The 26,499-nt window shown below is 39.7% G+C and overlaps 1 protein-coding gene across 1 annotated transcript in view; it reads left to right on the top strand.

The window, feature by feature from the left end:
- Positions 1-26,499, top strand: part of LOC107837350 (disintegrin and metalloproteinase domain-containing protein 12-like) — a gene marked incomplete at its 3' end in the record, with an annotated part of 47,109 nt that overhangs the window by 13,041 nt on the left and 7,569 nt on the right. The window contains exons 2-3 of the mRNA XM_016676580.1: positions 4,188-4,309; positions 9,019-9,092. Of these exons, the coding sequence (XP_016532066.1) occupies positions 4,188-4,309; positions 9,019-9,092 (196 nt within the window). The remainder of the gene's footprint in view (positions 1-4,187; positions 4,310-9,018; positions 9,093-26,499) is intronic.

The raw sequence follows: 26,499 nt of genomic DNA, 5'->3' as shown, positions 1-26,499 counted from the left end.
AGGATGTCTAGAGACTTGTAAAGAGATGAGGGAGGTCATTTGCCGGTGCCATGTCACTGACAACTCATTGGTTCTTTGAAGCACTCATTTAGGGGATTTAATAATGATGATTAAAAAAGGAAAAACATGCAATAGTCGACTGTCATTTCTTTATATATTTCTCTTGAGGAGTCACGCTTTCTTGTACTGATGGAAAGTGCTTTTGACTTCCATTTCTTTAGAATTCAGAGGGATGTTTTTATGCCTGGTAAGTTCATTCTGATCTCTTAATCGTTCAGTCATGGAAAAAAAAAAAAGTCATGTGTGAACCAACATAATGTCTACACAAAACAGAGAACTTTAGATCTTTAAGCGCTTTAACATGACCCACCTGTTCAGAGCTGCCTTTGATTAGCAGCGACTTGAACATTGATCAACATATTTGATGTGATGGTTTTGATGATGGCATTTAACAGATTGAAATGTTTATTGCTTTTTTTTTTCGTAAGTAGTGACTGGATGACGTTTTTACGATGTGAAGCACTTTGAACTGCACTTTTGAAATGTGCCGAACACATAAACTTGACTTGACGAGGAAGAAGCAACGGTGATGGTTTGTGAACTATTTTTAACTCGGAAAACACAATACAAAAAAGACGTCTCAGACATCCAGTGCACTCTCTGGTGCATCGTGACAGTCGCTCTGTCATCTGTGGGTTTTTTTTTTTTTTGGGTTTCCCTTTGTGCTTCTGTCACCTCGCTTTCTGATTGGCTACTAGTCACATTCAACAAGCTGCAGGCTCAATCGTCCTGTGGGGGGAAACACCCCGTATAATGGAATACCAGTCCACGACACTCTAACATTTTGAATTTCCCCGATTTGAAGTCATAGCAGCTCCAACGTCCTTCTGAGTGGACTAGATCATCCTTAGCTCTCCACGTACAGCAGGAACATCTCCTAACATTATCTTTAGAGCAGTTGTGATAATCGGAATGATCGGGTGAAAAATCAGTCTAATTATTTTGCTGAGTGAACCAGGCTTTATAACACAAGATACTTCAAGGCATCATTTCTAATTAGCCAGTTGTTTATAACACAACAACATTTATATATTTGCCCTGAGGAAAGCACCATCTATGTCTATATAGTCAGAACTGTGTCACATTTCTTTCCCCTTTGCACACATTGTATCCACATACAGATGTGCAGTCATCATTCCTAGCACCACTTTACTGAAGCAGTATAAAGTACACAAGCTCTCTTTGTACATTGGAGCATAAAGGGAGGTGATTATGAACAGAATCTTTATTAAGACATCTGTTTACACTCTTCTTTATTGAACATATAAATAAGGCCCAGAGGGTCCTGGGTGCCACTTTTACCACTCCCTCAACACTCACACTTGCTCAAATAACATTCAAGCCAACAAAACCTGCTTAAATACGGCCTTTCCCAAATGTCTCCACTGGGGTTGTGGGGAAGAAATCAGCCTGAAGACTATTTCCACCAAAATGATTCCATTTATGATGAAATCAGACTTCATCACGTAACGTATTTAACAAACTGGGTGTTTGCTTGTAGATTATAGTTAAAGGTTAAAACGCTACATGCTGGTTGAATATCATCCTTGATGTGTATGGTTTTCCCATAAGCGGGTTTCCATCCATTGTCTTCTACTTGGAGGGAGGGAGAGAGATGAGTGCATGGTCATTCACTGCATCATCTTCCTTTTGGGACCGGTGCATTTGAGCAAAACAAATCACCTCAGCCACAATGCGGACCTGACCTTTCTGCCAAAACTGTCCATGTATTTTCAACCTCCGATTTGTTTATCCATTAGCACTTTCCCCATAGCTCGCCGTATGTTCCCTGTATGCATGTTCCCCTCCCCAGCACGGCCTTTTCAGGGACTAACGAGGCTGGAACGCAGCTCCCGCTGTTGTGTGCGTGATGCCGCCAACGTTCGCGCTGTAGCCTGCTTTTCATCATCGGGGCTAGAGCCGGGTGAGGACTGCTGAGCCAGTCACCCCTTGCTTATCGGTCGGATGGCTCCACGATGAACTCCAGAGTGGTGGCTTCCTCTTGAGGATAAGCAGAGCAGAGCTCAGCTGGGGAGCTTTGTGCCTGACTTGAGTTAATAATTCTGGATTATGAGCAGACTCAGCAATTTAGGCAAATGAGTCATGTGAAGGAAGACACAAGCAATGTGCACCTCAAGGGACCCTGAATCTGCTGGTAGAAAAAATGTGTTATATGTTTGTTGCTTTATGTTTACATGAACTGATTTGAATTTAAAATGGTAAAAAGTTGTTTTATTTATTTATTTATTTATTTTTTTTTGTATAGGCATGAATTATACACTGAGTCAAACTTCTGGCTTCTTTCTCAAATCTGTTTCCCTGCTGCTTGGAAATACTTGATGAAACATCAGTGGGAACAACCTCCCCCCCCCTAAAAGCAAACATTTGATTTAGGATGTTTGCAGTGAAACAAATGCTGCTAACAACTCCTGCTGTTTTAGTGAGACACCCTTGGAACAAAATAACTTCCCACTGCAGGAAGCTGATTACTCCAGGAACCCTGTTTGCAGCGTACTATCTGCAGTTTTCATACTTTGTGTGCTCATGAGTTCTACAATTTACAGAAGTGGCAGCTTCTTTCTTGGGTAAAAGTTTGCTTCTGTTAAGAGAATACATGCAGCTCGATCTCCTTGTCACTTGGATTAAGGGGTAAACATACACTTAAGCAAAACGACATGAGCTTAAAGTATTATGTATTATTCTCAGTTAACCTCTTTTCAGAGCAGCGAGAGAGCAAATAGAAGGATCCTGGGAAACAATGCTCCATTAGCTTGCTAGCTACACGGCTTTTTGGGTGGATTTGACCTTTTATTAGGTCACATGTAGAGGGTGGAACATGAGGCGAAGCTGTGATTTTGTAAAGGGAAAATTGCTTTCTGCACATGATTTTATTAATCTAGATTTATTTATTTATTTATTTATTCTTTTTGGCATGTTCCATTTTGGGCTTTTTTTTTTTTATATGTCCTGGACAATGTTTAGAAATGAGGAGAACCCTGGCCTTCAGGAATGAAGCAAAAAGAAAGCCATTGTTGAAAGAAAGCTATAAGCTATCCCATTTGTAGTTTGCCAGGAAGGGGGACCTACGAAACATGTGGAAGAAAGTACTCGGATCAGACTAAAGCCGAATTGAGCCAACTTGTAAAACTCTTTGTACGTTGGAGACCAAAACTGCACATCCACCTAAAAACAAAATTCCCGCACAGAGTTATGGTGCTGGTGGAATTCTGCTGTGAGGATGCTCTGCTTCCTGATGGATAAGGAAGGGGAAATTTGTGAAGCAAAATGCAAAACAATGCTGGAAGAGACTGGAGCAGAGATTTACCCTCCAACAAGACAATAACGCAAAACAAACACCTAAAACGGCAACAGTAGCTTAGATCAAAGCGTTTTTATGTGGCAAATATTTTAGTATCTAAACTTACAAATCTGTTAGAAACATTCAGAGAACTTGACAAAACATTGGAAAGTTTGAGGAGTTTGCACGCATTTGCAAGTTTCTGTACGTGAAATCCCACTAAAATATCATTGACACAACTCTCATGCTCGGAGATATCACAGCAGCATAATCGCGAACCTCTGCATCTCTCAGACGTGGAGATTTATGCAACATGAGTGACAAAAGGGGGTGGTTAAGGTTCTGACACAGGCCAGCGGCTCTCATTGCGCTGTGTGGCAGGGTGCTTATTTGGTGGAATTGTGCTCATGTCTGCATGACAGAGTCGACAGGCATCATTATACTGATAGCCTCTTAAAAGGAGGTGGACATATGCCCAGCATGTCGGCGTCGATAATCGTTGCTACGACTAACAAATGCATGCAGAAGGCATTATTTGTGGGCAGGGAAACACAAAAGCCGTGACACGTTTAAAGACCATAATTCTGTTTAAGTGACGCATTTGATTAGCAAGCTGTTTTACTGTCGGGGTTCGGACCGACGTTATTAATGGACACAAGGCGTGGGCTTAATGAGAAGTGGAAAAATATGCTGTACATGTCGCTGGTGTTCCACCATTTGCGGACACAGATTTGCAAATCTGTGTCCGCAAATGTCGAGGGATTTTAAAGAGGCATCTGAAACGTTCATGTTTGTTTTTTGTTTCTTTTTTCTTCTATGTCTTTTACAGGGAGTCTTTTGGGTGTGGTTGTTGAAAAAGAACCGACGACAAAGTCCAAACATTCTGAGACAACGGTGCCTCTTCAGCTTGTTGGACAAGAATGGAAACCAGTCGGCAAGCTCAAGTCACAGGTGGATATTAGAAGCTGAAAAAGCATTTTGTATGCTCTGGTTTATATGACTTGACATGCCGTTTCACCTTTTTGTAGTGTTTATTCTGGTGTTTATTCAAAAATGTTGAGGTGTGCCTCATAAAGTTGTCGAATCATATTTAAAGGTAAGGTCTTTCTATGCCAATATTGCCTATCTTAAAGTTAGATTACGGTGGTAGGTCATTTCTTCCACCTTTACTGGTTGGTGGTCAGAGAGCCTGGCGGTGCTGGTGCATGGCACATGTCAGTCTGCCCCGCCCCGAACAGCTGTGGCTACAATGTAGCAGCTTGCCACCATCAGTGTGTGAATGTGTGCATGAATAGGTGAATGACTGAATGGAGACTGAAGCGCCTCAGGGTCTTCTGAACTAGATAAAATGCTACAAAAGGCCCTTTGAAGTTAGATTAGGATGAAGACAAGTATTATGTATGGCGCTCGCCATATGGTCTTTTTTTTTTTTTTCCCCCCCGCTGCTTTCCTGGTCATCCCACCACAAAGCTACCAACATTCTAGAGCAGATATCATGTCTGCACGAGAGAGTTTCCAAGAATTTGAATTACGCGGGAAGTTTCCGCACCTTCACTCTCAGTTTCAGCTTCGTTGAAGAGGATGAAACACTTTCAGCATTTTTCTGATAAAAGTATACATTCGCCGGCTAATTTGTCCAGTTGTTTGTTAATTCACATAATACATTAGTCAAGGCAGCAACTCAATTGATTGAGCCATTTGGATCTGGTGAAGATGACCTTCTGAAGGTCAGAGGGTTGGAACGAGGAAGAAATTTGGTGACAGACTTCCACTCAGTTATTTTAGCAGTGCAGCTCTGCTGGTAATATGATGTACAGCCTGGTATATAATAGATTCTTCTGCAGAACTTTTGTGCTTGGGGAGCTCCATATACCTTAAACATGTTATGGGGACTCCTTGCATTCCTACTAAATCACAAAAGACTTGCCAAAGGCTGTGCAAGGGCCATCCACATGTTGGCAGATTTATATTTATTTGGTAGTGGGCTCTTCATAGTAAAGACACCCAGAAACTGACTGCTCTTAAGTGCTTCACATAAATCTACTTAAAAAAAAGAAAAGAAAACAAACATAAAAACTAACGAAAGATCTATTATGTCGTTAGAATAACGATGGGGAAAAAAAAAAGTCCTCCTCAGCACCAAACTTCCAGAAATGGTGTCAGGATTGATCAGGTTTGTTTAAAGGTGAGATGAGGAAACACAGAAAACATTTCCATCTCCCTGCTTTTTGACGTTTCCTTCAAATTATATATTTTTTGGAGGGCAAGGGAGATATATTTTTCAACATTCTCATATTGTCTGTGTTTCAGCTTGATGTAGATTTTCAACCATTACAAGGCTTTTCTTTGTTTTTTTTTTTTGTTTTTTTTATGAAACACATCACAGCTTCTTTGCATTAAGCAGGAGATAAATCCATTTAATTTTAATTAAATCTGTTGAATCGTGACAAAATTTGAACAACAACAAAAAAGAAAATCAAGTCACTGTGCAGTTCTGCAGCAACATTTGCTGCTGTTTCTTTAGGTTGAAGTCTTTATTTTTGTGTGTAAACAGCTGCGGAGGATCACGAGGAGGAAGTGTACACAATGTGACCCGTTGGATCATTAGTGAAATGTTTAAATTATGTCCTCCCCGCCTGTTTGTTTTTAATCACAGCCTGTGCAAATAAATACACTAGCCAGGAAAATATGAAAACAGCCTGATTTATTTCAGTTTATGTTATTGAATCAATTCATTCGTGAATTAATTAGCTTTGGCCTAGCCAAACAGACGAGGTCTCTGTGGGATTACATTACCCCCCCAAAAACCAGAAGAAAATCTCTGATCAGTGGATTATAGAGTACATGAAACAAAGGTGAATCCGAGTGCTCATTTAAATACAGAAATTCCTAATAATAAGTCCATCCACACATTGCACAGTCTGCCCCTCTCTCTCTCTCTCTCTCTCTGTCTCTCTCTCTCTCTCTCTTTTTTTTTTTTCTCTGAAGTTAAGAAGAGGTTCTGCAAGTACAGATTTAGCAGAGTGAGTCTAATCACGGATATGGAAACCTGTCAGAAGGGAAAATAGGCTTGCGACGATACCGCCTTTACCCATAAGTGTTCCACTTCCATATCCTCTTATGATCCACTCGGCATTCTTCTTCATGAGGGGTGATGGATCACTTAACCCAGAGCGGTGTTCTTTGCTGGAGCTGACCCAGTTTGAACTACATATATATGTGTGTGTGTGTGTAAAAAGAGGAAATATGAAACATCAGGGAGAAAGGAGAATTTTCTCTATTTTTATTTTATTTTTTTAACCAAACTGAATGTTTGTGTGGTCTTGTTTGCATCTGCTACAAAAATGTGACTGAAAGAAGCGATATAAATGACGCAAAACCGCTTCATCTGACTCTAAAAGAGACAAATCAGTGTATCGGAGTGACTCGGGGCTTTTGAGTACTTGCCGCTTTCTGCAGGATTAATGTCAAACAGAATGGAAGCACAAAGCTAATCCTCTCAGCCCTTGTTCTCAGAAACAAAGTGTCTTCGTAACGATTTCCATCTATTGGAAGCGCTCGTCTTGAAAACGCTCTCACTGCGCTGGGTGGCACGCTCAAAGCTCTGAAGGAGTTGACTCCCACAGATAAGGGCTTAAGCATTGACATTACTGCCTCACACAGCACCAGCTTGATTTATTCTGGCCATTTTAAATCACCGTAATTTCGCTGAAACTGGTGGAAATGGTTATTCATTCTCTGGCAAAGCACCGGCTGCTTCCAACAAAATTTTAGATGGCTTTATGGAAGCCTTGCTTGAAAAGAACTCCTCAGCTTCACCGTTATTTGTCTTTTTGAAAGTATTTGACACTGTAGATCATAACTTCCTATGAGCTACAGTGTTGTACTGATGTGGATCTGGTACAGTTTATGCCAGTCTGCCAGATGTGGGCAGACTGATCTCTTTACTGGTTTAAATTCTGATTTTGGTGAAAAGTACTATTCTCCACTCAGTGGTCCCTTGTGTATATTTGTGGATCAGTATTTATGGTTTCACCTATTTGCAGATTTCTCTGCTGACAGACGAAACATAGCTGTACTTCTGTTTTCCATGTAACCTGCTTTTATTTATCATTTTAATGTGTTTTAATCGCAGTTGCAAGTCACATTTTGTCATTGTGCAGCCTCAAGCTTAACTTTAAGAGAATCTTGTAGTTGCACCAAGACAAGGTAGAGCTTAATTGTTAAGTGGAAGGAAAATGATACAAATTGTGTTTCCATGCACACATAAGTGCTCTTTTCCCCTTTATTCTCTTTTTTTTTAAATCCTTAAATTACACCCAACACAGCCGACTTCCTTTTTAAGTCGTCCTGTTGATTAATAGAGTCCCTCTGTGTGTAAATCAATCTTAGCATAAATCCAGCTGTTCTGTGAAGCCTTCGGAGGATTATTAGAGAACATTAGTGAGCAATCAGCATTATGAAGATGAAGGAACACAGCAAACAGGTCGGGGATAAAATTGTGGAGTAGATTAAAGCGGGGCTAGGCCATAAATCCGTATCCCTGAGCGTCTCGCGGAGCACTGTTCGGTTTGAAAATGGAAATGGCGTGACTCGATCAGCCGTTGCCAAATTGGCAAACTGCTCAAAGGACGCCACAAGAAGTCATGTTTGTCATAAGCCATGTAGGGTCAGACACGTGGAACAAAAATCCATTTGTCAGACGAGATCAAAATTAAACATTTTCATCTACGTACCAAAAGCTATTAGGAAACCAAGAAGCCAAAACAGACCATCTCAACGGTGAAATACGGCGGTGGCAACGTAGTGCTGTGGGAGTGTTTTCTTTAGCAGGAACGGGAGAGCTGGTCATAGACTGTGGGAAGGTGGATGGCGCTGCACGCATGGCAAAAGCTTGGAGAACAAGTGCAGGCTGTAGAAGTCTTGGGGAGAAGGTTTCCCTCACAGCAGGAGAACATGAAACATTCAGCCAGAGCTTCAATAGCACGGTCTACATCAAAGCCCGTTCAGGCGTCAGAATGGCTTTAGACCTAAATTTAAGAAGAATGGATGATATTTGGCGGCGCTTGAAAATGGATGTTCGCACATTTCCTCCAGCAGATCTATGCTTGAGCTATTTTAAAAGGAGTAATAGGCAAACATTTCTGTCTGTTTGTTGGTGTGCAAAGCCGGTAGAGACACGGTAATTGCAGCGAAGGATTATTGTTGCAAGATATTGACTCACAGGGGCTGAATATAAATTTATATCACAGATGTTAGACTTTTATTTCAATAAATTTTTTTTCTCCACTTTACCATTAGACAGTAATTGATTTTGGTCCATCATAAAGAGCCCCTTTAAATTACTGTAATGTTTGAGGTTGTAATGTGAAAAAAAAAAAAAAATAAATCAAAACTAAAATGATTCTAATGCTTCTCCAAGGTGCTACATGCTTTGCATCAGCTATCTTTTATCATTAAAATACGTTTATCTTGTATGCTATTTTGAAAATAGGTTTTCCTTGAAAATGAAAAAGAAAAAAAAAACATTTTATACAAAATCTAAAACTGGCCATATTTATTATTTATTTTTTTATTTTATTTTTTTTTCATTCATCATGCCTGGTTGTCGGATTTCAGGCTGATTCGTACATCACTTCTCGTCTGTGTTGTCTCTTTAGAGTCACCCCGTGTCGCTGAAGCTCTCGGTGGTGGTGGAAGGAGAGCAGCTGGTCCTGGCTCTGGACAAAAACGAGTAAGTGCCCCTCTCTTCACGCTCGGTCCCGACTTCTAACTGACTGGAGTACAAATAGGTGACATATGCGCTGCCCGGGGGCTAAAACCATACCCCAGGAAAAAAAAAAAAAAGGGGGGAGAGAGAATTTTGCTCACTCAGTTTGCTCTGCTGGTGTGGGCATCGTAGTGTTCTGTGTGCTTTACTCTTTTGTGTGCTGAAACAAAGACTTGAAAGACAGAAATTCCTGAATACATTAACCAGACGTTGATAAAAGTCGACATCTTCCTCCTTCTTCTTGCTCTGTGTTTCCATTTGATCCACCAGCATTACACGGGGGAGAAGGAGGTTTTCTTTGAACACAGAAGACTCTCAACACGCTGTGCATTAAGATTCCGTCAACCTAGGGACTGGCACACATGGGGAGAGGAGGAGGAGGAGGAGGAGAAGGAGGAGGAGGGGACGCAAAATCATTTGAAAGAGATCAGGTCACTGGTGTGCACGCAGTTTTTTTTTTTGTTTTTTTTTGTTTTGATAGAGTCGTAGCTGCGATGCGTTTGGATGAATGTTTATCATCTTTGCACAGTTCTGTGTGGCCTCACAGCCTCAGACAGTCTTGCAGCTGAGTGTGCAGCTGAGGAAGAATGGGATGTGATTGATGGAGCAATATGTTTTCCATCCAGCTCTGCTGCCACACATGAGCAACCACGAACAAGCGGAGCTGTCAGCGTGATGGAGAGAGAAAAAGAGGAGGGGTGGGGGGGGCGGACGGCAAAGCAGGGGAGAGCGAATGGGTTTTTATGCCACTGTCAACCGCGATTCTCACTTGTTTTCCAGACTTAATGTATGTAAATTCCACCTGCAAACTGCGGGACAAATACCTCGACACCGGGAACTGCAATTTTATGGCTTACCTGCTCTGGAAATATTTTCATTACAAATCGCGCTCATTCCCCTGGTGAATTCTCATGCTTTGCACAGGTGGGGATTTTGCAGAGCCGCCTCGCACAGATTGTCAGATTGTTTTAAGCCGCAGTGGGAAACGCCTTGCGTCCACCCGGATGAATCTCCTTTGCGTTCGCCTGGAAGTCTGCCGGTCCGATTCCAAGAAGAGCAGAGACGACGAGGAGCTTTTAAGGCTTTCCTCAAACAAGCGCTGATGAATTGTAAATAAAAAAATATGTCCGAATTTACTGTCGGCACTTGCCGCACGTCTGGAACTTAAGGTTTAATTACGGCCAAAAAAGCGTCCTGTCAGACGGTGAACTAATGCCTCATAAAAACACAACACATTTTACGCCTGTTGAAGAAAACAAAACACTTTAGAGGACAGTGATTGAAAGAGGATGTGTGCGGATAAGAGTGTTTGTCTAGATCAGCGAGTCACAGCCAGCGCCGGGCCTGCTGTGCTGACATTTAGTGAAGCTTCTTGTCGGAGGCTGCTGGCAGACTGACCGCATGCCGCTGATGAAATCCAGTTGTTCAAACACAGTCGGCATCAGTAGACGAAGGGGGAAAGAGAAGCTGTGGTTGGGAATGAAATGATGTGAATTGAAAGCCTGGTTTTGTTGTTTTTTAGTTTAGTTTTTTTTTTTTTTTTCAGGTCGCAGTTAATAAATGTAGGTGGCAACAAATCACATGGGAGGCGTGCAGCAGGGCTGGGCACGATTGCTTAATTCATACTGAGAAGCGCGAGATGCGTGCGACCACATCTTGCAGCACTTTGCTAATGTTTCTGAGATTTTCACTTTTTCAAATCTTTTCACATTTCAGCCACAGATGTTTGTCAGGGGGTTCGAACGTGACCAATCGAATGTAGCACATAATCGTGGAAAGAAAGGAAAATGATATATGGTTTCCAAATGATTTCTTACAAAAAAAAATCTAAAAAAAAATTAAATAGGAATGTCTTTGTATTTAGCCTCTCTTACTCCAATACTCTTAAATAAAACCCACTTCAACTGCTTGCCTTGAAAAGAGTCTGCTGCAGAGCGGCAGGCCTCCTAAGTCATGGCCACACACCTAAAAGCTGGAGAAGAAGCCGTTGCAGCTCTTGAGAAGCTGCAAAGATATGCAGCATTAGTAGTGAGAATCTACTAATAGGACGACTATTAGTAGAAGCACCCCACAAATCTGGAGTGGCCAATGAAAGAGTGGCATTAAGAAAGTTCCTGTTAAAAGAAAACCACAAAATGTCTGGTTTGCTGTTTGCCACACACCATCCACACAGTAAAACATGATGGTGGCATCTTTTCTTCAGCAGAAACAGACGAACTGGTTAGGGTTGATGGGATGATGAATGTATTTAGCTGCAGCTAAATACATGGTAATTCTGTAAGAAAGGAGGCTGTAAAAGACTAGACATTCCTCAAAGGACTTGTGGCTGCAAATGATTGACCTTGTGTGGGGAGCTTCATTGAAATGCATTCTGCACCACGCATCATTTTCCTTTCACGTAGCAATTATGGACTACTTGATGGTTAATCGCACTAAATACCAACAAAGTACACCGAAAGTACATTGTGGTTGTAAAGTAGCTGAAGAAAAGTTTAAGGGGTATGGAACCTTTGCAACCTTTGCACAGTTCATTAGAGAGTTGTGCAACGCCAGGCTGCAGGACAATTCCTCAGCTTCTATTTCTCCCAAGAAAGCCGTAACCTAAAAAGGACAGAATATGAACCAGACCGTTTAATGGAAAAGCATACAACAATGAAGATTGTACGAGAGAGAAAACTCAAACATTCTAAAAGCAAAACTTTGACAAAAAATATTGTCAAAATGGTTCTAGCCACATTTGTAATCTTCCCACTTTAAAGCATGGAAACAAACCTGAACCATAACATTTCAATCATCTCATAGTTGGTGGAAATTTTGTCTGGAAAATATGCCAGATAGATTTCCATCTCGGACTAAGGTTGAATACCATTTGAGCCCTTGCTCAACAATAAATATTACTTTCAGAAATTGCTGTCAAAAAAAAAAAAATCAGTTCCATGAAATATAATTAAGAGCACACCCAAATCAGGTTGGGTCTCGGGTACATGTGAACAACTGATTAGGGTTGTTATTATTTGCATCAAGTAATCGAACACCTCAAACATCTGGACTTTTGTAATTAGTGGTGAGTTTTCATTGCATTATAGAAATGTATAAGTCAAGAAAATTGTAATTTTAAAAGTTAAAAATAAAAACAACCCATCTTCCACGAACTTTGGATAGAGTACACAAGGACAGTGATTGCCGTCTTTCACAGTTTGAAGTTGACGGACGATTGGCTCAACCACATGGAAATGGAGGGAAGAGGAAGCCATCAACAATTTGCACCAAATTCCTGGGATGGCAAGTGGTCAAAAACCCTCGACTCACTACAAAAGGCCTGCAGCGAGGCTTGCCACTTTAGAGGTTTCAGTTTCCACAGCTAAGCACGTACAAAAAGTCAAAGGGCTCCCTTCCTGAACTCCAAGACGTGCACCACCACCGACCCAAAAGCACAAGAAAAGTCAGCTCCAATTTGCTCGCAGCTATGTAAACAGGCCAGAAAGATTTTCTGTGAAGCGATGAATCAAAACTGCAACCTTTCAGGTCCAAACTAAGCAACTTCAACGTAAGAAACCAACAGTGGTACCTTTCCAAACTAAGCAATGTGAGCACTTCCATTTATGGTAAAATTCCAGACTAGTCAGGCAAGTTTCTACACCCAACAAACATGTTATACCTATGAGGATAAGATCAAAGAAACAAATACAGATTTCCAACAAATTATCGTGTCAATGAAATTGTCAACCTCTCCCAAAAATCTTTGGAAGGCTGGCATAGGTAGAAATCAAATTAAATATGCTACTTGAATACAATCCCCAACTGATATTTAGTTAGGTGTATTGTGATCTGTGTTTTCAATTTTCTTCTGACAATATTAAAAGAATATCACTACAGTCAGTATGTTGCGGTTTCTGTAATTGTTACAGAAAAGTTAATTTATTTTCGAAATTCAATTCAATAAAAGACATTATCTGGATTAGCTATATGCTGAATTCAGTTTTCAAATATTTATTTCTATTAGTTATGATAATGTTCCACTGTAGGTCAATGGAAACATGATATTAACGATTAGCAAATTGCATCAGACAAAGGTTTATTGAAAAGTATGTAACTAAAATTTTCTATTTTCAGAAGGCACTTTTAATATGTCAAATGAGCCTCACTGGAAAGCTTATTCTGATTGACTGAACGGCATATTTTATCACATTCAACGGTCACCAGATCAACGTGGGTTCCAAATTCAGCGCTCTGTTCTAGTATATGAAAATCCCTAAATCTTTACCTGAACATCACAAAAATGAGTCTAACTCTGTTGTCATGTCAGCCTTTTATTTTGTCATGCCCTTGTGTATTTGGCATCACAAGGGCAGTGAACATTCATCAGTGCAGACAGAGTGTGTGAATGGGATAGGAAGATAACATTATAGAGCTGTTGCTATTACATTTGCATTGCACTTACATACTTATATGTTCTGTATATATAGTGTGTTTTAATTTTCATCCCATTACACTGTGGTGTAATGTAGAGTTTCTTGTTTCGTATTATTATCATTGCTTTTCTAAATATCATAAAACCCAGATGTTTTTTTATGATGATGATTCTGTATTGGTAAGTATGCTTCATCTGACCTACATGTTAGGAATGATGTCATCTAATTGCCTAAAATGAAGAGCAATAATGGCTAATCAGCATCTTGAAAGAATATTCAGTGGAATTTTTTTTACAGCTCTTTTGTCGTTTTGAGTTAGGGATAATGTAGGAAATAGGGTTTTGTCCAAATATGGTAAAACAAAACAAATCCCAGACAGGGAGGTAAATTTCCTAGAGGAGTTCAGCAAATTTATATGGACAGACAGAATTGTAGAGAACAGCCAAAGTTCCAGGAATTAATGTCTGCATTAAATCCGGTTTAATAAAAGTTGACATAGACGATATTGAAGACAACAGTAGGGACATCAATAGGCCAAGGAATAAGGCTGAGACAAACAGACAAACTGTCGAGGACCAAACAGAGTTGACAGAATTATTTATAGACTGAAAGCTTATTAGTTGAGCAGAGAAGTGTATATGTCATTGTGCTCTCATTTATCTCAGCCCTTTGAACTTTTGGTTAATTTTTCATAAGAAACAAGTATTAAGATCCTCTTGTTACATGACAGCTCCATGTTTTTGATGACAATTAGATGTGAAATCAACCGGAGCTCGTTTAAAAAGTGCACGGATCCAACTCCCGACATGAAACGCTCAGAGTTTTAAAAGGTGAGGATGTTTAAATAAATGAACATCTTGTATTTTCCGCCACTAATATTCTATTTTCGAGACAGTATTTGCAAGTAAAACCCATAACACTTGGTGCCACTTTTTGAAATGTGAAAATAATAGGAATTTTAATAATAATAATTATTATAATTTAAACATTTACTCATGGTATTAAAAACAATTTTACCATTTGCAACATTTATGGATTTAGCAACAGTAAATCTATAAAAATCACAGGTATAACCTATTAATAGGGGATACTGTTTTCTCGATTTGTTTTTATATTTTATCTTTACTACATGACTTGTAGATTATAAGGGATAAATGTAAAAATGTTGCCATATGAAATACACAGAAGTGTTGTTTTTATAGGAAGAGATTTATTTATTTATGTTGTTTTTAGGTGGCGCTTCTGAAATTTTATTGGAGCTTAAGGGTTACCAGTGAGGAAAGATAACATGGAACTAGTCCATGTATGTATTTCAGTAAAACTTTTAGAGTTTTTATAGAGCTCTATTTTGGAAGACCCCATAATGTCAAATTACATAATCGTAAAATAAAGTAACTTTTTTTTTTTTTTTTTAAAAGAAAAAACTTGGGAACCAGTCTGGATGCAGATTATTTTTTTTCTAGGTAAGGATGATTTTTATTAATTTTAAATAATAACCCTTATTCTTCTGTGCCTTTACGAACCAGTGCAGTTTAAAAATGTTTCTTTAGATGTTACCTGCTGAAAGGTAGGTAGAGTTTTTTTTTTTTTAATTTATATAAAAATCTTTTCTAATTTTGTAGTGAAAATGCCAGTGGCAGATTTCTTTTAGGCAGTGCGCTTGGAATCAAACTTTTTCACAATGCTGAGTGTTTTAGATGCCTTTACTTAAATTTTTCAGTGATTATTCCTGTGATGGTTGGTTGTGTAGCGACAGTGGAACTCATGAGATTTGCCGAGCTTTAAAAAATGATGAAAACTCCTTGCATTTCTTGAAATACGGTGCATTCTCTGGTGTATCTTCTTTCTTGGCATGAGTGGTTGCGGAGGCATGAAACCTAAGCTTCAGATATTCCTAGTGCATCCCTGGACAATCTTACAAAGGGCGCCTGCTGCCTGGAGCTAAATGTCAGCATGTGTCCCTGCCTGAACTGACTTTTCCAACTTTTGCTTAAAAGAATGGCTGCTGAAAGGATTTGTATGCACATATTAACTGGTGTGTTTCTAAAATAAAGCTCTCTCCAGGAGACAACTGCTTAGTTTTACATCCGTTTGAGGAGTAAATGCTTAAATTAATGTAAAAGCGGTCGGGTCAATTTATTCCACACAGCTGCATGCATAAATGTCTTCTGGAATTGTCCCAGATTTCTGAGTAGCAAAGTAATAAGTCTCAGACTTTCCTCATTGCATCACAGTTGATGTTTCGTTAATACAACTCAGATGTTGTGATGAACAAAACTAGCTTGCGATGCCGATCTCTCTCTCTCTCTCTCTCTCTCTCTCTCTCTTTTTTTTGTTTGCATTTTCAGTCGAAATACGCTGAATAAAGGTTGAGGTTTTTTGTTGTAGGGGTGTTTATTAGGTCATTTCACAAACCATTTAAAATGCATTTCGAGCAGGTTTTAAAGGACTGAGGTGGCAAGGGAAGTTGAGGTCAGCAATCCCCTGTTACACCTCCGATTCAACAAAAAGAGGTAATGAGAACGCCGGCCAACTTTGTGTGTTGCTGATGCGATTTAAAACTGAAAGATGTTCTGTACTACCTGCAGGACAAAGCATACAGAGACCAATTATTTTACTTAACCAAAAAATGTGCTTTTGAAATGCAGTGTCTTTAACCAGGAAGTCCTGGGTGCATGATGGAACTGTTTTGTGAAAAAGACTAAGATCATCCTTAGACTGATCAAGGTAAAGAGTGCCTGGATCTTTTGACCATTCAAGATGCATTAAAAACTCGTCTTCCTGCATTCAGGGCACACACAAAAACCCATTGAGTCGCACACTGCTGTTCCAGTGGGGACAATTAGTTGGCTGTTATCTTGGGGCATGGATCCACCTCAGGCTGAGCAACTTTGCTGCTTTGTAGTTCTGAATGTTTTGTCCGCCCTCCAGGCATGCAAGATGGGTCCCAAGCTAAACATGCAGCATGCACTCCATCTGTAGCTCAAATTTGTAATGGACTACAGGATCACTGCGAAAGAGGCCCTTGGCGCATCAGCTGGATGGAGAATGTTTCTGGTTCCCTGCACTTCGGGGGTATTCCTGCTGATCATGTTCAGCCCGAAGGCTCTCAGGGGAACGCTATCTGTCTTGTGCAGTCTATTGTGCAGTGAGGCGAACGGAAAACGGCACAGAAGGAACAAATCCAGATGTCTTTATGCCAATATTTAAATGTGCCGTTTTCCGTCGAGAGATGACTTGGAAAGAAAACGTCTCACAAGTGTGAGGTCGAGCTGCATCTTTATCTGCAATAAGGAACTCGATTCCGCCTGCTCCTGATCAACACTGTGTGCACAATTATTAGGCGAGTGAGAATTATGACAGTATCATAATCTTTAGGGAGATTTTTTTTAAAACCCCAACCTGGATAAACTTGTATGCTTAATTAATTTAAGCACAACAGGTGATGTGTATGTGTAATGAAGGAGGGTGTGGCCTAAAGAGGTCAACACCCTTTTATCAAGGTGCGCATAATTATGAGGCATCTTCTGTTGTTAAGGCAAGATGGAGCTTTAATTGACTCTAAAAAGCTGGCCAAAAGTATCTCAGGGGGATGCGGCCCTATTGATATTAATATCGTATTAACAACTAACACTGAACCCAGACACGCATTCCCTTCAGTGAAACACGAGGATACGTTAAACTGGGAAGATGATTTTCTTCAACAGAGTTAGAAGTGAGATGTAACTAAGCAGCACAGGTCAATACTGGGAGAGAACTGGTTCAGGCTGCGGTGGGCGTAAGACCTGTGGCTGATGTTTGCCCTCCAGTGGGGCAAGGCTAATAAACAATCAGTTAGAAACAGTGTGTTTGAAAGCAGTTTGTGATTGAATGGCACAGTCAAAGTCAGGACCTCAATCCAATTCTGAATCTGTTAAAATTGCAGTTCGAAAATCCTCTCTTAGTCTGACTTGGCCTGGTAGAGACAAAACAACAACAATAAAAAAAAAAGAGCTGAAAGGAAAATATTCTTCTACAATATACTGAATTAGGGGGCCTAATTACATGTGTGCACAAATTCAGACTATTATTAAAAAAAAACAAAAAAACACCAGGTATTCTTTTCATCATACTTTATAAATGCAGCCTACCTTGCGTTGCTGTAACACATATAGACTCCAGTTTGTGGTTGTGACATGCCAAAATATGGAAAAGTTCAAGAGTTAAAAATGCTTTATCAAGACACTCTCTAGCCGTTTATTAGACTGAACCACTGATGATCTTTGATTTGTTGCGCCTCTCCGTGAAGACGTTCTCATGTCTCACTGAAAACACAGACGGGAAGCAGCCTGTCCTGGGGAGCTAAGCAAACAGAAGGCTAAAGACGCCACACAAGGAAAAACAACCTTCTGCGGCTAAAGTATAACTCTGCGACTCCGTTTTTCTTCTTGTTGTTCTTGACAGTTAAGCCACACAGAGTCTGTTTAATAAACTGTAAACAACTTTTCTCTTTCCATTAATCCATGAGTGAGGCAAGAACTGTATCCAATCGAGCTTTACAGATGGAGGATTTTCTTATCAGAGCTTCACTTGTTCCTGCAATGACTTAAAATTAAGTACCAGCCGTTGTGCGGGGGCACAAAACGGCATAGTTACCAACAAGCCTAGCACGCATTCAAGAGATTGATGCTCCTGTGATCAGGACATAAAATCTGGTAATTATGTCCTTTACATCTTATGGTAAATGGAGTATAGAGTGGAATTACTGTAAATTTACATTGGCTGAATACAGCTGAGTCCAAAATAATAGAATTCATCTTTTCAGGTTTAAAGTGATCTTTTGTTGTCTCTAATAAAATGAAATAAAGATGCAGTCAAATATTGTATATCTGTCAGAGTGTAAAAGTCTTGACTTGTTCTTTTTTTTTTTTTCTTTTTGAGTCAGTTGACATCAGTTTTTGACATTTAACCACTTTGATTTTAATCTCAAGATTGCCTTTTGGAACATAAACACTAAAAATGACAGCATTCATGGGGGGAAACCCCTTTATCGGACCAGTTTCGTGGACCATTTTTTACACTTTCTGCCATCTAGAGTAGATAAACATATAAAATGCTGTAAAGTTTATTCGTACCAAACCTGAAGGAGGAATGAACTGAAACTTAACCCTCTCCTTTGTACCCTCTCTTCTCCTGCTTGCGGCTTCAAGGCCATGGTATACTATGATTCATTATTTTCAAAGACAGGCCTTAGAAATGGGCTCATTTCACTCACAGCCAGCACCTTTTAACTGCGTCCTTCAAAAGGGGACTTTTGGATGGAGCTTCCCTCTTTTGAATTACCTTCTCAGAGGCACCAATTATTTCCAGGCTTAGAGCTGTAATTAAGAAGTTGGACTCCATCTTCCTAATTAATTTGGTTGTCACGCTGGAAAGGTCTGACAATAGTTTGCCTCTCTCTTTAAGGTGGAAAGCATTAAGAGACGTATTGGATCATTTAGGCGTTATTATGTGTTGTGGTTCTCATTGTACACACCTATAAATGTGTGTCCCCAGAGCAACACACATGCATAAGTAGCTTTATTTTTGCTATTTCCCTTAGGTTATTTTGAGTAGTTTTTTTTTTTTCCTGTGTTGAAGGTTTTTGGATGCTAAAATATTGAGATTCAAAATTAATACATTTCCATGAAAAAGTATTTAACCCATCCATCCATCCATCTATCTTCTAACACCCTTGTCCCTAGTGGGGTCAGGAGGGTTGCTGGTGCCTATCTCCAGCAAACGTTTCGGGTGAGAGGCGGGGTTCACCCTGGACAGGTCGCCAGTCTAACACAGGGCAACACAGGACAAACAACCTACTACTAAATTCTCCCTACTCACACCTAGAGAGAATTTAGAGAGGCCAATTAACCTGACAATTAACCGGACAGTCAACGTCCAGGCTACATTGACTCTTTTAAAGTGCTTTGGCACATACCAAAGCACTTTTGAAGCACATACCAAAGCATGTATGTGCTTTGGCACAAGGCTGATCTTGTTTTAAAAATCTCCAGTGTGGTTGAATTAAAACTATTTTGCTCAACTCCCAGATGTACAGTAATCAGAAAGGAAATAGACGGAGGGACAAGGTGGGGAAAGTCACCTGAGGTCCTGAAGATTGAATATTGAGCCCAAGGAAAATGAGTCAAGGTCCAACAGCACCATGTATGCATTTGACATTAACATTGTTCAAGACACTCTTGACTTGAACTTGTTCAAGCCCAGTTTTAAGTTTGTTTTTTTTTTAACTGTGCATGCACACAGATAATCTTAATCATAATTTATAAGAAAAAATGAGAGTGAAAGAAGTTCTTGTATTTAACCATATGATGTAGAGATATGAGTAAAGTCCAAAAGAGAGAGAGAAAAAGACATTTTTAACAGATTAAAAAAATTTACTGACTTTTCAACTCCAAGGCTTGGTTAAAAAGACCTTTTGTGTAGTAAAATTTTCTTTTACTCTCCTCTCTAAACTTTTTTTTTTCTTTTCATCAGAAAAGAAAAAAATATCTTTTCTGATGACAATATCTACTGACTGAGCTCCAGTCAGTAGATATTGTCTTTAGCCCCCCTGCCAGTAGATTTCTATAGAAATCCAAGTGAAGCTGTGGTCTCTCAAGCCAGGGCTTACTACATCCCCAAGGAGCTGTGTGTATCGAGGCTCCTGCACATGGAGATGTCTCTTTTTTTTTAATATAAAGTATGTAACTTAAGCTGACCTTGTATCAAATGCTGCACGGTGGCAAAGTTAATCTGTTATTTAATGTATCGGGAAAACAATTTTTCTTAACACCTTGATCTTATTCACCGCAACATTTTTAAACGCATGTGGGAGAGCCTGCAAAATTTGTTGAAACTTACAGCTCTATGTCACTCTGTTATTTTTTTTTTTTACAGCTGGGATGTCGGCAACTATGGCTACAAATGAAAGGAAAAAATAACCAAGCACAATGTGTCGGAGCACAGTGTCCATATATGCTCCCAGTATTCAAACATGTAGACTTGTATCTTGACAGAAAACCTGTTATAATGCCACAATAGTTGTGCTAAGACATGAGGGAAATGACTAGCAACATAAAATAACTGTCTCCTGGGGCTTATCTGATAGAGCTATGAAAGTAGAGCGTGAACGCACACACTGACTTTAGTTATTTGATTTGTATGCCCTGAAGGAATACTGCTTTGTTTTCACACTTCAGAAAAAAAAAAAAAAAAAAAGCAGAGGTGTAAGGTATAATCTGTCATGTGAATATGAACTGCCAGAAATAACTATAAAAGTCTATAATGGTATGATCTGCAATATGCAAACGTGTCCTCATTAAAAATTATGGATGGCTTTGTTGCACCAAAAAATTTGTTTTAGTGCTACGCTATTTTTCTTTCTCCTCTCTTCCATTTCTCCCAGTTGTTCCCTTTCACTTATTTGAGCAAATGCTGTCCATAAATTTAAGTGATATCTGCTTTTGTAAGGCTCCGGATTGCCAAAGGGGATAAACAAAAAAGCAGTCGAGGCTTTCGACCCCTTTTTCTTGCTGACCACGTCGGTAATCAGTCCAAACTCCCCATGCTGGCTTCCATCCTCCCTTTGACAGTCAGACTAATAGATTTACTGGAGTTACAGTGTGAGTAAGTGTCAGCCGGGAGCGAACGCTCGCTTGGCGCGTCCTCCATCCCGTTCTCCCACTCTCGCAGTCCACTGACCCTTTTGCGACCCGTGCTATCTGGACGTGGGGTCACAGTCTGAGTCAAGAAAGTTGTGTGGTCATCAGATGGTCAATTAGATGTGGTCTGACTGGATTATGTCTCCGCCAGCTGATGGGAGAGATGTTTACTCCTTCTGTTTGACTATAATTCACTGGGGTTGGGGTTGCTTGATTTTTTTTATTTTTTATTTTTTTCACATTTTGCTACATTCCAACCATAAATGTCAATGTATTTCATTGGAATATTTTGTCATAGGTCAACACAAGTGAACACCCGGTTCTGAACCTTTTTTTTGTTTTTGTTTTTTTTACAAATAGAAATCTGAACATTTCGGGATGCATTTGCAACAATCCGAAATAGTCAATACAGACCAGTTTACACTGTAATCATAGCTACAAGTCTTTTAGGGGCTACACATCTCAAGAAGAAACTGTTTTGCCCATTTTTCCAGGCAGAACAGCTCAACCCTATTCAAATTGGAGGGAGAGGGTCAGTCAGCATTCGTTTTTAAAGCTTGCCACATACAATGGCGACAATGCATCTCATCGCCATTGTAATTCTATGTTTGGGTTGATGGTCCTGCTGGAAGCTGAAGGTCTTAACTGATTTGTCTCTGTATTTATCTGAGTCCATCGTCCCATTGTTTATGTCCCTGCTGAAGGGAGGCGTTTCCACACCATGATGAGGCCACCTCCATGTTTCACAGGGGAGATGGTGCAGTCAGGGTGGTGAGAGTGTTGGTTTTCCTTCAGACATGGATACGAAGGACAAAAAGACCAGTTTTAGCCTCGTCTAATGGAACAGGTTTTCCCCTCTTTTTCTTGTGTTCCCTATGTGGCTTATGAAAAGTTTCACACCGATCATAAATCTTTCTTTCAACAAAGCTTTCTTCCTGCCACTCTTCCATAAAGGTCAGACTTGTGGGGTGTAAAACTAATAGTTGTCCTGTCAGATTCTCCTGCCTCAGCTATGGATCCCCGACATGGCCAATTGGGAGCTTTTTTTTTTAGTTTTTGCTCTTTTTACTCTTTTAAAAACCATAAATTGGTTATACTTCACAATTATGCCCTAATTTGTGTTGGTCTCTCCTAAAAAAATTACACTAATGTCTCTGTGGTAAAATGTGAAAAAGTTTAGAGATTGTTCATATTTTTTCCAAGACACTGTATTTATCATCTTGGAGAGCAACGTTCTTGTCTGAAAAAGTTATTGGACCGAAATAACTGCCTTAACTTCAATTAAATGGTGACGGAAAAAAACAAAACAAAAAAAAAACGCAGACAAGACTTCTCCTTGCTCTAAACTTTTGGTCGATTTCGTTGCCGTCTTTCTCCTCGCGCTAGTGACTCATTCAAAACTTTAAATTGTGATAGTGGGAAACCTGTGTAGGAGTTAGAGTTCAAACGCCTCTTTCATCACTAAGTTAAGCTTAGCGATAAAAGGGCAAAAAAAAAAAAAAGTGCAAACCTCTTCCATCGACATGGCATACACAAAACAGACGCCTTTGGTTTCCCCATCTCATTTCCCAACAAGGGCTGAGGGTGACACATTGATGCGACTTACTAGCAGAACACAAGAAAAAAGCAAGGGAACGTTTTCTGCTTTGTCTGACAAAATCTGAAAGCAGTTTCCTTTTTTCCTGCACATAAGCCTTCACATTTCTCTCTCAGCGTATGTCATCTTGTCATAGAGTCTAGGTGCTCCCAGTTGGGTTGTGGCACATAGAAGGGTCTCCCTCAGTCTTTCTCGGTAGTAAACCTCCTCACTCGCTATCCCATAATCCCTCCGGCTCTGATGATAGGAGTAAGCTGCCAACAACAACAAGAGCTGCCGGGGTTTGATAAAGAAGCTGTGGAGTGCTGTGGGGTACTGGGACCCAGAGGAATCGAAGCCTGACTCCCTGACACTGTTTTATGTTTTTAAATCGTGAACAGTTCCTTAGTGAAGTACAAGTACACTGTAAATTCACATGCATTTAGGAGGACAAAGTGCTTTTGCTGGCAGATGGAGTAAAATAGCTACCGCCTGATAAATTGAATGTTTCTTCTGTTTTTTTCTTTTTTTTTTTTTTTCTTTTTTTTTTAGATGCAAACCTGACATTCTGTCACATTCTTAAAAAAAAATAAATAAATCTCTGTTTGATTGAGATTTGATCACTTTGGAGTACAGTGTTCAATCAAGCCAAATTCCATCCTTTAAAACTTGAATGCTGTAGCTGAAATTGAGACTTTCTGGACTGGTACTGGTTGTTCTAATTGTTTGTCTCCGACTTTGATGAAGCAGTGCAAGAACAGTCAGGTTCGACTTGCAAAGACACACTTGAAATATTCTGGTGTATATATATGTTTGTCAGTCTGTGTTTATTATATTGAACACGTATAAATTAGAGTAAATTCACACAGTTTTTTTTTTTTTGTTTCCCAGAAATTCTTTTTTTTAAACCGAAGAAAAGCCCTTTAGAAACTAGATTCTTGACATTGATCCTTGTCAACCCTGCCTGTTTTGTTTTTTTTTTTTCCCCAAAATTTTTTTTTTTTTTTTTTTTTTTTTAAGAAATGTATCGTGCAATCAAAAACCTTTTGGGGGAAATTAACTGTTCGTAGAAATAAATAAAACACGAATATTTTATGGAAATAATGCAGCTGATGTAAGCATATGACTAAAACGGTTTGGATTCATTGCAAACGGCATCATTTCACATACTATTGCAAGTATATGCATGATATACTGATGAACTATTTGAAAGGACAATTTGACTCCTTTGTGGAACATAATACGGCGATTACACATTTTATCCCTGACTCGCCCGAAGGCAGCGACGTTTGCAAAGATGTTAAGATCCTGACCTTCTCCACATTCTAGTGAAAATTAATATCTCGGTTGTTTTTCTTCCTTCTCTCAGTGGCGTCAATACAGCTTTAATTGCATGCGAGTCATTTTTATATGAGCAGATAAAAGTGCTTTATCTATTAATTTCACTGAAGGAATCCAAATGGGGCAAGAGTATACAAGTACAAACATCCTTAGGTGTTTGTAGTGTTTGTTTTTTTTGTGTGTGTGTGTGTGTGTCATGAAAAGAATTATTGGTTTAACCGAAGTCTCGTTGTTGCTTATTAGTTAAAGCACAAGGCTGCTGTGAATATCCAGCTCATGCTTGACCCCTACTGCCTTGGGCCAGTTCTTTTGCTAACCGTTTTAATTAATGGGTTTCCTGGAACTTGTTTTAATAACCCGACTGCACCGCAGAATGACTTTACTCTCACCTTTCTGTTGTGCTTCCTCTAAAGTGCTCTCCTGTGGCACAAGGAGCCAACACACAAACAAAGAAAGTAATTATTGGAAAAACGCAAAGAAGTGTGTTTTCGAGCTGTACATAAATCTTACGGCTGCGCTTTAGTCTGAGCCACGTAGAATATGAAATAAATCACTTTCTATCTATAGGCTTTTATTATCGCGCCTTGTGAAAGTATTCCTACCGGTTGCATTAAGATTTAGCCCCCTTTACGCTGATACCCTTAAATAAAAACCTGCGCAAACAATTACCATCTCCTTTTGTATAATTAGAAAGTAGCACATGTGGTGGAGTTAAATCTCGGTATAAATCAGGGTGTTTCGAAAAGGCCTCGGAGAACATTAGTGAACACAAACACAAATCTTGCCTTTAATAAAAAGTTGATGAAAGAAATGCATAAAAGTTCCAGTTTTTGAAGTTTCTCCCGAACTGAAAAGACTATGCAGCAGTCGGTGCTGTGGTTAAATGAGGCCAAAACCGAGCCTTTTCGACTTCTGTGCAAAACGGTGTGTATGGCGGAAAACAAACGCGTTGGTCTCCATAATAAAACACGGTAATGGCAGCATTATTCTTCTGGGATGCTTTTCATCGGCAGGAAGAGGGAAGCTGGATGAAGTTTACGGAAAGATGAATAGAGCTAAATATGAAGTAAGACTTGAAGAAAAGCTGTTGGAGGCTAAGAAATGCTGAGTGGAAGGTTTAACCTAAATAGCCAACTTTAGCTGCACTGGATGTGGTTTAGATTAAAGCCTGAATTATTTTAGAATGGCAGTGATTTAAATCTGAGATCCTGTGGTTCTGGCACTCCTTGTTTAATCGAAGCCTGAGCTATTCCACACCGAAGCTGCAATTTGACAAAATGAGAAAACTTTTCAGGGGTCTTTTGTTTTTTTTTTCTTATATGTGAATTATCACTTTAGCATATTTACAATTCAGTTTTGAACACAAGTTATAGTTTGTAAGAAGTTAGTTGTTTTTTTTTCTTAAACTTTTCTGCTGTTGAATTTTGATCTCGTTGATGATTTTCGGTGGATTTAGAATACGTCTGTGTTTAAGGTTTTCTGCAAAAGGATAACCCCGTAAGTAAACTTGCTTATAAAAAGCAGCAAGTCCAGCTGTGGTTTCTTTGTCTCTTTGTATTACTTAGAGACCTCACTTTTCAAAGTCGCTCTCCTAAAAACGTTGGCCGTTCTGGCCTTTTCACGATGTTTTCCCGACGTGTCCGAGAAATATTTGAGGAGGACATCAAAGTTTCGTAACCGATTCCTGATTCTTCCAGCGCAGGATGCGCTGACTTCATGAAATCAAACGAGGGGGTGTACTGCAGCTCACTGATGGGTGTTGAAAGTACAGAATGTATTGCATGATCCACGAGCCTTGAAGTCTGTCTGTGTGAAACCCAAACACAGTCTATGGCTACGGCTGCATGTGTGCACACACACACACACACACACGCGCGCTCCCACACAGACGCTCATAAATCATGTGAAGCAGCCAAAGTCATGCAGGCGCAGTTCCACACAACAAGAGACGCACTTTCCCTCTCCGTCTCTCCCACACCCCCGCACCCTACCAGAGAATCCCCCTGAGGGATAAGAACAGCCAGAACAGAGACGCGCTCTCTGCCTTAGAGGAACAGAAGCCCTGGAGGCAGATGGGACGAGACGGAAGGATGAAGGATCGTCCGTCTCGTGATCCACATCGGTAAAGGTGTTTGGTTAGTTTCACACAACTAGACAGTTCATAAAATACGTTTTTTTTTTGTTTGTTTTTTTAAAAGTGGTCAAAATTAGCCACTTTTAATTTTTAATTCTGTTAAATTTTGATGTATATCGCTTTGTTGATTGTAATCAAGAAATGCACCACAAACAGTTTGACCTAAAATACAGTGTTAGAGTTCACACAGAGCAAATCAGCTGCATTTAATTATTCGCATGAGATTAGT

The sequence above is a fragment of the Poecilia formosa genome, unplaced genomic scaffold (genome assembly GCF_000485575.1).
Source record: "Poecilia formosa unplaced genomic scaffold, Poecilia_formosa-5.1.2 Scaffold136, whole genome shotgun sequence".
Taxonomy (NCBI): Eukaryota; Metazoa; Chordata; class Actinopteri; order Cyprinodontiformes; family Poeciliidae; genus Poecilia; species Poecilia formosa.
Note: the sequence above shows the minus strand (reverse complement) of the source record. Positions and strands in the feature narration are given on the sequence as shown.